Here is a 13672-nt window from a genome sequence, read left to right as displayed (position 1 = left end):
GAGGGTTGTAATTTCATATAAATATTTTTAAAAGGTAAGGTTTGTTTGGTATTGAAAATGGGCAATATCGGTCCACGTTTTCGGATAGCCCCCATACAAAAGCAGCTTTAACAGCCATAACTTGTTTAAAAATACGAATATAGTGATGAAATTCGACATAAGTATGTTTCTTGTGATCCAAAATCACTATACAAAATTTTATGAGGATCGGTCCATAATTGACCCTACCCCCCATATAAGGTCTCCTTTAGAAAATGACTTTAACGCTCATTACTGGCTTAAAAATACTAGTATATAGATGAAATTCGACATATGTAAGTTTCATACGAGTCAAAATCTATCTAAAATTTTTTTTGTTGATCGGTCCATGATTGACCCTACCCCCCATATAAGGTCCCCTTCAGAAAATGACTGCAACGCTCATTAATGACTTAAAAATACGAGTGTAGCGATGAAATTCGACACAAATAAATTTAATACGAACCAAATTCTGTCTACCAAATTTTATGAGGATCGACCCATAATTGACCCTACCCCCCTATATAAGGTCCCCTTCAGAAAATTACTTTAACGCTTATAACTGGCCTAAAAATACGAATATATAGATGAAATTTGACATAAGTAAGTCTCATTCGAGTCAAACGAGGTTTGATGGTGGGTATATAAGATTCGGTATAGCCGAATGTAATCTTACTTGTTATTTTTGATATTTCAGCTTGTTGTTAGTAGAGTCATCTTAAGTCCAACAATTTTTAAAATTCTCTTATTTAATACTTTATAATGTATAAAATAGCGGAAAAACACTTCAAAATTCAGAATTTTAAAATCCCGAAATTCCCCGGGATTTAATTTTTTAAAGTCCCTTTTTTCGGTACTTTTAAAATACCGGGATTTTCGGGAATCGGGGATTCCCATTCTCTGAAGGGGAGCTATATGAGGGTCAGTTATGTACCGATTGTCATAAAATTCGACAGAGACATTTTAGTTCCTTTTAAACTTGATTATGTTGAATTTTATTGCATACTAGCTATATCCAGTGCTTTGCTACCCTAAAAACAGTATAAATAAAAATCGCACTTTATGATTTTTGAAGATTCTAGTTCTATTAGTTTCTCAGTTACACGAATTTTTATTTTAATCCATATTGGGAGGTTCCACGGCCCCTATTGCTAGTCCGCCAATTTTTCCTTCAAAATGTTCACATAGATGTTAAAGTGCTTCGTGTAAAATTTAAAGATTCCAGCTCCAATAGTTTCCCAAATAAACGATTTTTTGTATTTATTTGTATTTTAATATGGGATTACCACGTCCGCTATTGCTATTCCGCTAATTTTTTGTCCTAAGTATTCATGTTGATTCAAAAGTGGCTCCGAAAAACTCTAGCTCAGATATACTAATTTAAGATTTTCTTTATATGCTAGTCCGCCACGCCCACTATAGCTAGTCCGTCCATATTGTCCCCATATGTTCATGTGGATGTCAAAGTTGTCCACACAAAATTTGAGGACTCTAGTTGTTGCAGTGTGAGGGTGACAACTGAACTGTAGCACTATTTTCTTATCAATATTATTTCAGTGATATTATTTCTTTATGAGAATTTCGTTGAGTGTAGGAAAATTGTAATGATAGGAAAAATATTGATTGTTACTTATTAAATATTTTTTTATTTGCTTCGTAATTGGCCATGAATTTTGTTTCCTAATCTGAAAATTTTAAAATTTTCCTCATTTGAAAAATTTTGTTTGAACTAAATAGAAGTAGAAGGATAAAATAAGGAGACACCAGGAATATATTGGACATTTTATTATTGCTATTAAGGATTTTAACACCGTTCTCTGAAATGTACTGTGTGTTGCTCACATCTTCCTACAAAGGACATTAAGTCAGAATATAGTGAAAGCAATTCCGTTTTGTCATCAACTGGCAACATTCTTTATTTGCTATTGAATAGTGCAGCTGTTATAATCATAATTTGTGTATCGTTTTCGAGTCTTCCCATTAAGGGAAAACCAAAATTTTGGTCATCTGTATAAATAAGACTAAAATCAAATACTGAAACTATTTATTTGGAATAAATTATGAAAACTTTAGGCTCCAGATTTGTGATTTTTTTTATTTATAAAATCCAAACGTTTCGAAATTTTTAAAATCCTGTTGGAAACCCCAAATATCATTAATCCTTTTGAAAATTTCCAAAATTAACTATATAAATTCCAAGAAACAAATTTTTCTGTTAAAATCTAAAATTGTTTTTTACAAAATTTTGAAATCTTAATATGGAAATAATTAATATAAATTTGAGTTCTCATAAGTTAATACATTTAAAAATGTAGATGTGGTCACCTTAATATTGGAGGAAATTATATAAACACCTAAAATTATACTACATTAAATTAATTATTAAATATTAGTCTATTTCAACACCTTACTATGTGGATTGTATAAAAAAATGAATATAAAATCTCATCAATAATACAATCCACTTAGCTATTACACCAACCATATCCATAATCTTAATTTTGTACAAATTTAATTGAGAATGTGAAAATTTAAGTGCACTACGCAACCGTCTACTGTCATCCGGCGCTTGCTGACATCGTTGGACATTAATTAAACGTAAGTTGTGTTATTTTTTTATATTGTCAGCCATAATTGATTTACTCTCATTCACAATACAAATTTTTATACACATATACATACATAGAAAGTAATACATTTGAATAATTTCGCATAATATTCAGGATTTAAATTAGAGTTGCCAAGAATTTTTTTGTTTGTTTGATTATTTGAATTAAATATTACTTTTGTTATTAATACACTCAATAAATTTATAAACAATTTTTTTAAATCTTAAATGTCACCTAATTTTCTAATATTCATATAATACATATATAATACATATGTATATATTACTAAAAATTTCAATATTTATGTATATTCCCAATAATTAATATTAGGTGATTAGATTGTACTATCTATTATATAATACACTTAAAATTAAAATTATTCGAACGAATTTTATTTTGAATTTCTGAAAACAACCAAAAAGGTCTAAAAAAACAAATAAACTAACAAACAACACGGAAGGTGCGCCGTCAACAGCTTAAACATGACGCTGTATAGGAACATCAAACACAAATACGATAAAAATACAAATAATGTGATAAAGACTTTTTCAAAACATAATAAACAATTGGCCAACTTGAGATCATCAACAACTTTCCTTATAAAATGCAGAGAAAATGGACTAATACCTGGATTCATAGTCAAGGCAACAGTTAACATTAACAGGATTTTCATGGAAAATTGTAACTTAACCGAATGTTTGGACAAAACCCTACACGGACATATATATAATTTTCATAATATTATTTTAAGATTATTAATACAACAAAAACACACACAGATTCATGACAATGAAAGTAAAATTGATTGAGGATAAAGAGCAACAAGATATATCAAGAACAAAATTTGTAACATTAATTGATGACCATATGAGAAAATCGAAAATGAACGCAAGGGATAAACTGATTTTGAATACAGTGGTTCAATGTGAAAAATATTTGGAGACAAATAATGACATAATTATATTGAATTCAGATAAGGGTAATAAGACGCAATGACTAAAGGCGATTATAATACAAGGATGAGGGATATTATTAATGACATGTGTACATATAGACGCCTTAAGAAAGATCCTACACTTGGTCTTCAGAATAAGAACAACATCCTTGTTGAAAAATTATACAAGCTTAATGTTATAAATTTACTTGACAAAAAGAAATTGACAACGAGGATTGCTATATCCCCAAGGATATATGGTCTCCCAAAGATCCATAAGAAGGATATGCCATTACGTCCTATCTGCTCATCGATCAACTCACCTTCATACAATCTGAGTAAATATATAATTGACATTTAAAAAAATTGACAAATGATTCTATTTATAACGTAAGAGACGCAAAGGAATTTAAGAATAGAATTGACAGCACACGAATAGAGGATGATGAGATACTGGTATCATTCGACGTAGTCTCTTTATTTCCCAGTATTCCAATAAACCTGGCAATGAAGATTATAGACAGAAAATGGCATATGTTAGAAGAACATACGAAAATACCAAGAGAATTGTTTATGGATATATTGACGTTTTGTATAAAAGATTGTAGATATTTTAAATTTATGCCCCGATTACGGTTCACAACACAAAAATGTTGTGTTGTCTCGGATACAACTCAACATAAACTTTTTTTTCTATTATGATTTACAACACCTAGTTGTTGAGTATGTCACAGAGTTGCATTTTAATTGTAGTACACATTTCCCTAAAAATACATACCTGCGAGCGAAAAATTTCAATTAAAAAAACGTTTAAGAAAATTTATATTGCGACTAAATAAAAAATAATGGATATTAACGTAGAATTATTTTTTAATGATGATAATGATGAGGGTAGCAAAAAAACGCACATGGCACGTATCCGGAAAAGTATTCGGGACAGTTCCAATCCATTGGAACTACCAAACGCTGAGTAAGTACTATTTGTAAAGAGTGAGGAAGTTTAACTAAAATATATTTTTAGTTTTATAAATTTTTTTCGCATAAACAAGGATTGTTTTTTGTTATTGCTGCAAAAACTGGATATTTTTTTAAAGCCTTCCACTCGGTGTTCTGCCATTCCACCAGTTTTAAAGTTGTGTTGTGCTTTGAGATTTTTTGCTGATGGTAGCTACCAAAAATGTAGCGGGAATGATTTTAATGTTGGCGTTTCGCAACCAACTGTTTCCTGCATTTTGAAAGAAATAATACAATTCTTTGAACAAAAAATTTGCAAAAAGTGGATAAATGCTCGGATGACGGAAGAGGAAAAGAGCAATAGTAAGACGTCCTTTTACTCAAAAACACGATTTCCAGGAGTAATTGGCTGTATAGATGGTACACACGTACGAATTGTAGCGCCTCCAAAGGAATTACAACATCTATATTTAAACAGAAAGGGATATTACAGCTTGAATGTTATGATTGTAAGGATGGTAATTTTTAATTAAAACTATTATTTAAAAATGTATTTTTTAGTTGTGCGACTTTGAAATGAATGATGCTCGATATCCCGGTTCTAACCATGACTCCTTCGTGTGGAATATGAGCGAACTAAAACAATATTTACAAAATACAATGGAGGATAATACCTGGATTTTAGGTACGAAGTATAATGCTTCTTAAAACTCATTATAACCAAATATGCTACATATTTTCAAATGTTTAGGTGATGCCGGGTATCCATTGGAACCATTTTTAATAACGCCATTTCGAAGCGCTGCAGAAGGATCACAAGAAAGACGCTTTAATACAGTTCATGCAAAAGCAAGAAATATTATTGAAAGAACAATTGGGGTTCTTAAAAGCAGATTTCGATGTTTGCTTTCTGCAAGAGGTTTGCACTATGCTCCGGAAAAAGCAACTCAAATTACAAATGTGTGTTGCGCATTGCATAATTTAAGCCAACACTTCAAGACCGAATTTCATGATGAAACGATTTTGCCTATAAATACATACATAGATGTTGGGGAAGCTACAGAAAGAAACATAGAAGAGTCCTCACAACAAATTAGAAATAATTTAATGCTAGCAATTCTAAACGAATAAACATTATTTTTAAATTATATTCATTGCTTTTATTTCACTTCAAAAGTAGTTAGTAGTAAAAAAGAAAAAAATCGTAAAAATATCACAAATGTATAGAAAATAAAAGAAAAACTTAAATATATGTATATAAAATAGTTAACATTAAAAAGAAAAAAGTAAAAATATCACAAAAATTCATGTTTTTTATGTGATCACATAGAAAACAAAAACTTAAAAAAGGAAAAAATTCATTGTGTCTTCTATGTGATCACATACATTCTTAATCTATTAAAACAAAATTAAAGACTTGTACATCACATCTCTTCTATTCTCTTATTTGTAAGTTGGATTTTGGCTTTTATTAATTTCATTTGTAAATCAGCCTTTTTCTTTTTTAATTCATACATTTTTTTGTTTATTTCATAGTTTTTGTATGAATTCTTTTCCATGCGTTTCAATGTCCGCAAGATTTCCTCCTGATTTGTAGCTTGTTTTTTAGTATTTCCAAGCGATCTTCCTTCATCTTATTTTTTGACCGCTTGCGACTTTTTGGCAGTTCTCTTTCCGGACTATGCTGCTCAGGAAGCGTTGAAGCTTCCAAAGGTACAAATATTGATTCCACCTCATCGGAATCTTCTTGAATGTCCAATCCCATTGCAGATCCATTTGGGTTGACTTGCGATTGCATTGAGACAAGTTCCACAGTGCTTTGTTCTAGTGGACTCAAACTTACTTCTGTGGACGGACCACCACCTGTAGCTTGAAAGTTTTTTTTATTTGCAGCTAATTTTCTTTTTAAGTTGGCTTTGTAGTGAGTCCACACCTTAAATAAAATAAAATTAATGTTTAAGTCTAGTTCATTTTAATGCATCTAATACATACTCTTTGCCATTCTTTAGTGCTTCTAATCGGTGGTCCCAAGGCATTTAATAGCTCCGTAAAATTATCCCATTTGTCTTTAAGCTGCATTTTGTTATACCCAAATGGAAACTTTCCCCGTGCAATATCTGGATTTTGTGTCATCAGATCCACCAGCTTTTCCATCTGCTTTTTATTAGTTATTTTTCTAAGAAATATTTACAATTACATTAATAAACGTTTCGCAAAAATATTATATGTAACTTACAAACTTTTATCCATTTTAATTTTAAATTTTTTTACGCTTAAAAACTCAATACACAACAGCTAATGAGCAGTTGTAAGTTTTTGATAATTCTAACGACACACAGGAAGACATGTTGTAAACGATAATATGAGTAAATTTACATAGACAACTCAAAATACAACACTGCACGTAAGTGTTGTCAATCATAATCGCAATTTACAACATACAACATTAAAATAATAATTGTTGTGAACGGTAATCGGGGCATTAATGATGATAATGGGATCCCCAGTTTTCCCAATAATTGCCGATATAGTCATGGAAGAACTATTGGAAACAACCTTTGATCAATTGGAAAACAAACCAAGATTAATGACACAATATGTGGACGACCTATTCGGAATTTTGAAAAAAGATCAATTGGAAATTACTTTAGGAACCCTAAATGCCTTTCATAGACAGATACAATTTACGTTGGAGAAGGAAGTAGACAACAGATTACCATATTTGGATTCAATAATTACTTGAAGAGGGAATATGATTGAAGTTGGACTGGTATCAAAAACCGATGGCGTCGGGTAGGCTTATTAATTTCTATTCAAAACATCCTAAGTGAATAATTATGAATACTGCGACGAATTTCATCACAAGAGTATTGGACACCAGCAACACGGAATTTCATAAGAACAACCTTAGTAAAATTAAGAATATTTTACTCAAAAACGACTTCCCATACAATACGATAAACCATTTGATAGACAACGTTTTTAAATTAGGAGAACAGGGAAAATAGCAAAACGAGAGAACCATCGAGGAAAATATACCAATCAGTGGAATATATCTCAGGACTATCCGGGAGAATAAGACATTCTGACATATGTATATGACAAAAAAAATATACACTGGCAATGAAGACTAATAATACAACACATAAATTATTTAATAACATGAAGTCCAAATTAGATAAACTAGATAAATCCAATCTAGTGTAAATGTAATGGTGACGAAACCGACATATTCCAGAAGGTATATGTTGGTACAACGAAAACAAAACTGAGGACAAGATTATCATCGCACAAATCAGATTTGAAAACACTTGACAAACCATTAAATCAGAAAACAGCTCTCGCTGCCCACTGTGCAATAACTGGACACCAACCAGACTTCGAAAAAGTTAGAATATTAGATGGAGAGAACAATCACACAAAACGTTACTTACAAGAGATGCTCCACATTATAAATACACCAACAGAAAAGAGAATAAATTACAAACCCGACACTGACAACTGCGCTCACATTTATCGACATACAATAAATAAATACAGAAACAATAAACAAAAGAATAAAATCAAAACAGTCAGTCATAGAAGATCAAAACATAAACAACAGACGACACTGCATTAAAATTAAATGTAAGGAAATTATTTGTTATTGTTTATATGATATTTGTTTTGTTATTATTTGTTATAGTACTTTATGTTTTATTTGTAGAATTTTCACTGAAGATGACCAACGAAGTTGGTCGAAATATTGGAAACCGCAATAAATATTAATAAAATTCAGAACAAAAAAAGAGTTTTTAATGTTTATTCAATGAAAAAACCTCAAGCCGAACGAACCCAACATTTCTGAAATCAACCAAAAAGGTCTAAAAAACAAATAAACTAACAAACTAAAATCAGGGATTTGAAAAACTACTAATTGCAGTCGAAATTTACTAAAATGTTTACTAAATCTAGTTCTAGGCTAAAAAATAAGTAACTTGTTAAAATTTTTAATCACAAACTAATTGAACACAATTGCGCACACGCTGCTGCAATAACTAGCAAGTGGTTTTGTTTTTCTTTAGCAGGCACCACTGTTGCCAATTTAGCTATTTTCTCGTCAAATCTAGCGATTTTTAATCCCATTTTGCGGGGAAAAATATGATTATTTTGATAATATCGCTTAAAAGATTGTTACGAATGACGATATTTACATATATGTATGTATATAAAAATATGCATTCAATGTAAATTATTTGAGTTTTAGCTGTGTGTATTATACTTATTTTAAATGTTCTGAAGAACATAATTAGGAGCAAATATTTGTGCGTACAGGTAAAGTTATACGAAAAACTTTAAAAGGGGTATATTTTGTTGTACTCAATTAAAAAACGAATATTTAATTATTCTAGTCTTTTAGTAAATGAGTGATATGATAATAAAATTTACCATAATTCTAAAAATTAGTGAACATTGGAAATAAGTGACGAAAGGATCGATCCATAAAGTCCTAAAAATGTACAACATTTCTAAGGCGTATAGGGCCGCATATCGATATTGCAGATAAACTTCCCACAAAAGGAGTATATAATAATAATCTTGGGTGCCCCGGTAGGCTAGTTGGTAGTGTGCTAGCCTGTCAGTCTGGGGGTTGTGGGTTCGATTCCCAGCAGAGATCCTGGTCTGCTACACTACAACGGTCGTATGGTTATCGTCACCCTGCTCGGTAAATTAGGTTAGAATATAATTTGTAATTGTATTGTAATGGAAAAATAAATAATACTCTTATGCCGAAAATAAAGGATCGATCCATAAAGGCCAGCATTTCGAAATTCAATTTATCTTTACAACATTTCTAAAGCAATCTGTATAGGGTCGCATATCGAAATTAACCTCAACTTGACATTTTTCCTAACCCAAAGTGAAAATATTTAACATAAAAAAAAGATTCTCTTATGTGTTTGTTATAAGATGTGTTTGTATCACTATCCCATTCCTACGTATGTATATAGATTTTAGCGATAAATCGCTGACTTTTTAGAATAATATAAAAAATCTGAAAAATTTAGCTAGTTTTTTTAGCTATTTCTTTTCAGAATCATATAATAAATATTATTTTGACGATTTATCGCTAAATTTTTCAAAATGTGAATTTAGCTATTTTCTAGCTATTTTTCAGTCGACTTTAGCGATATTTTTGGGAAAAAAGTTGGCAACAGTGGCAGGCACACAAACAAGCAGCGGCCATGTTAAGTTTTTTCAACTCAACCGAACTGAACACGACGTTTAGTTCTTGGTTTCCTTTTCTTACTATGCACGTAATAAAAACTGGATAGTAGCGTAATTTGACTGGATAGTAAGACGTAATTTGCCTGGATAGTATGGCTGAAAAGACTTGACTTGTTTGATTTGTAAGTTTTTGGTGTTACGTGCGTTTTTTGTTTAGCTTAGTAGAATGGAGTGTTTTTTTATTTTGGTGTTTAGATTTTACAATGATAAATAGAAATAATATCGCTAATTTAAATAAATTATGTATAATATTTGTAAATTTAGGTATAAAGTATATGTTATATTTAGTAGACTTGAATGGTTTCTTATTTATGTGTTTAAATTTGATGTGAATATATATTAGGGTATTCTATTATTCGGGTTTTTGTCTTATTCGGTTTATTCGACACATAATTATTTGAGGTTTTAAGTTAACCGGTTAATAATCGGATAATTCAAAATTATTCGGTTAATCGAATAGAAGGAAACTGTATGTTTTTTAGTAATATTACATATTTCTTTTTTACAATATTTTGTTTTCTATAACAGACAAATTATACTAAATGGATTAGTATAACCTTTACTACTTTTGTTTTGTTACTTATGTTTTTGGTTGAGCACTAGGTTTTTGTATTCCTTTTTATACCCTACACCACTTTAGTGGGGGCAACTAAATCACATTATATTTTTGTCAAAGGTGTAGGGTATTATATGGTCGGCCTCGCCCGACTATAATTTCTTACTTGTTTCTCTTGCTTACATGAGAGTGGGAGAGTATATTGTTGTTGTTTGCTATGATTTTCGAAGATAGTATGTGTGTCCTAATCGTGTATTTACATTTGCGATTTATTGTTTTCCTTTTAAAAATAAAAATCATAAGCAGACCTTTTCAAAATGTTTGCAAAATAAAAATCAATTGTAGCGAATTATTTTGTTTCTCTCAACCACTTATCAAAAAAAATCTAACATAAAATTTTCTTAAGTGATAAACTGCAAAAACACAATTATAAATGGTGATCACAGCAATTAACCTTATAGAACCAAAGTGGACCCGTTATTTTCAGTCTCTGGTTAAGTCATAATTTTTTTAAAGTGAATTTTCAAATTTGCTGGCAGGAATTTTAATACCTTTGGAATGTAAACACATACATCATCATACTTACATACATACATACTACAATACTAATACATACATACATACATACAACATAACATAAATACATACATACATACATACATACATACAGTACATACTACAGACAGACAGACAGACAGACAGGACAGACAGACAGACAGACAGACAGACAGACAGACATGACAGACAGACAGACAGACAGACAGACAGACAGACAGACAGACAATAGACAGACAGACAGACAGACAGACAGACAGACAGAAGGAAGACAGACAGACAGACAGACAGACAGACAGACAGACAGACAGACAGACAGACAGACAGACAGACAGACAGACAGACAGACAGACAGACAGACGACAGAAGACAGACAGACAGACAGACAGACAGACAGACAGACAGACATACAGGACAGACAGACAGACAACAGACAGACGACAGACAGACAGGACAGACAACACATACAGACAGACAGACAGATACAGACAGACAACGACAGACATACAACTACAGAATACAGACAGACAGACAGACGACATACAACAGACAGACAGACAACAGACAGACATACATACAGACAACAGACAGACATACCGACATACAGACAGACAGACAGACAACATACATACGACATACATACATAGCCAGACATACCTACATACAACATACATACATACATACAGACAGAATACCTACATACAGTACAGATCAGACAGTACATACTACAGACATACAGACATACATACATACATACATAGCATACATACATACATACATACATAACATACATACATACATACATACATACAGAAATTACATACATACATACTACATACATAGTCATACATACATACATACACTACATACATACATACATACATACATACAGAATACATACATACATACCAGACATACATACATACAAACATACACAACAAACATACATACATACAATTTGTCAAAAATAAAATGTGATTTAGATTTGTTACAAAAATAAATGTGATTTAGTTTTCATAATAACGCATTTAAGTGACTTGTGTCAGATACATATACTTAAGCCATTTATTGTTGAATAAGTTGTGGACATTTAAGTCAAATTTTGAAGGGGGATTTGTATAGGGGCTATGGTCAAATGAGACCCTATAATTACAAAATTCATGGCGAGTCATCAAGGCTAGTATAGAACTTGGTTTTGCAGCTTTTGTCTGAGATACGAGTATATTAAACATAATTATAAACTTAAAATCACTATTCGTCGTTTTCAGTTGTATGGGGTCTAGGTGAAATAATGGACCGATGTTAACCATTTTCAATAAGCTTCGTCTCCGGTACCATAGAAGATCATGTGCCAAATTTCATTGAATTATCTTCAAAATTGCGATCTGTAGTTTGATTACAAGGTTTACAAGCCCTATTCGGGGGTTCAGTTGTATGGGGGCTAGATGAGAAAATGGACCGATGTTAACCATTTTCAATAGGCTTCGTCTCTGGGACAATAGAAGATCATGTGCCAAATTTCATTGAATTATCTTCAAAATTGAGACCTGTAGTTTGATTACAAGGTTTACAAGCCCTATTCGGGGGCTCAGTTGTATGGGGGCTAGGTGAAATAATGGACCAATATTAACCATTTTCAATAGGCTTCGTCCCTGGGCCAATAGAAGATCATGTGCCAAATTTCATTGAATTATCTTCAAAATTGCGACCTGTAGTTTGATTACAAGGTTTACATGGACGGACAGACGGACGGACATAGCTAAATCGACTCAGAAAATGATTCTAAGCCGATTGGTATACTTTAAGGTGGGTATAGGACCAATATTATTGTGCGTTACAAACATCAGCACAAATCCAATATACCCTCCCCACTAAAGTGGTGTAGGGTATAACTAAAATAAATTTAACTTAGGATAAAGAATGTTCGTTGACTTAGAGCATAATGTGATAATTTCCCCTTATTTTCTTATAAAGCTACAAATGAAATATCATTATACCCTACACCACTTTAGTGGGGAGGGTATATTGGGTTTGTGCTGATGTTTGTAACGCACAATAATATTGGTCCTATACCCACCTTAAAGTATACCAATCGGCTTAGAATCATTTTCTGAGTCGATTTAGCAATGTCCGTCCGTCCGTCTGTCCGTCCATGTAAACTTTGTAATCAAACTAGAGGTCGCAATATTGAAGATAATTCAATGAAATTTGGCACATGATCTTCTATTGTCCCAGGGACGAATGGTTAAGATCGGTCCATTATTTCACCTAGCCCCCATACAACTGAACCCCGGAATAGGGCTTATAAACCTTGTAATCTAACTACAGGTCACAATTTTGATGATAATTCAATGAAATTTGACACGTGATCCTCTATGGTACCGGAGACAAAGCCTATTGAAAATAGTTAACATCGGTTCATTATTTCACCTAGCCCCCATACAACTGAACCCCGGAATAGGGTTTGTAAACCTTGTAATCAAACTACAGGTCGCAATTTTGATGATAATTCAATGAAATTTGGCACATGATCTTCTATGGTACCGGAGACAAAGCCTACTGAAAATGGTTAAGATCGGTCCATTATTTCACCTAGCCCCCATACAACTGAACCCCGGAATAGGGCTTATAAACCTTGTAATCAAACTGCAGGTCGCAATTTTGATGATAATTCAATGAAATTTGGCACATGATCTTCTATAGTACCGGAGATAAAGCCTATTGAAAACGGTTAACATCGGTCCATTATTTCACCTAGCCCACAACCCGACGAATAGG

General features: G+C 32.0%; 2 protein-coding genes across 2 annotated transcripts; one reads left to right on the top strand and one right to left on the bottom strand.

Annotated features, from left to right (window-relative positions):
* The first annotated feature begins 3790 nt into the window (after nt 1-3790).
* LOC119612094 (putative nuclease HARBI1) lies at nt 3791-5970 on the top strand. The gene is made up of 4 exons (XM_037967820.1): nt 3791-4531; nt 4583-5024; nt 5077-5200; nt 5267-5970. The coding sequence occupies exons 1-4, from the start codon at nt 4407-4409 to the stop codon at nt 5644-5646; spliced, it is 1071 nt and encodes a 356-aa protein (XP_037823748.1). The 5' UTR covers nt 3791-4406; the 3' UTR covers nt 5647-5970.
* A 78-nt stretch (nt 5971-6048) lies between these two features.
* Nucleotides 6049-6702, bottom strand: LOC119612095. The gene is made up of 2 exons (XM_037967821.1): nt 6508-6702; nt 6049-6448 (listed from the first exon to the last, which is right to left on the bottom strand). Exons 1-2 carry the CDS (start codon nt 6667-6669, stop codon nt 6080-6082), a joined length of 531 nt encoding a protein of 176 aa, XP_037823749.1. The 5' UTR covers nt 6670-6702; the 3' UTR covers nt 6049-6079.
* Nucleotides 6703-13672: the final 6970 nt, after the last annotated feature.

The sequence above is a fragment of the Lucilia sericata genome, unplaced genomic scaffold (genome assembly GCF_015586225.1).
Source record: "Lucilia sericata isolate MDLA Ls3-8-SP2 unplaced genomic scaffold, ASM1558622v1 Contig001599F_arrow, whole genome shotgun sequence".
NCBI lineage: Eukaryota > Metazoa > Arthropoda > Insecta > Diptera > Calliphoridae > Lucilia > Lucilia sericata.
The sequence above is the reverse complement of the archived record's forward strand: the minus strand, read 5'-3'. Positions and strand labels throughout refer to the sequence as shown.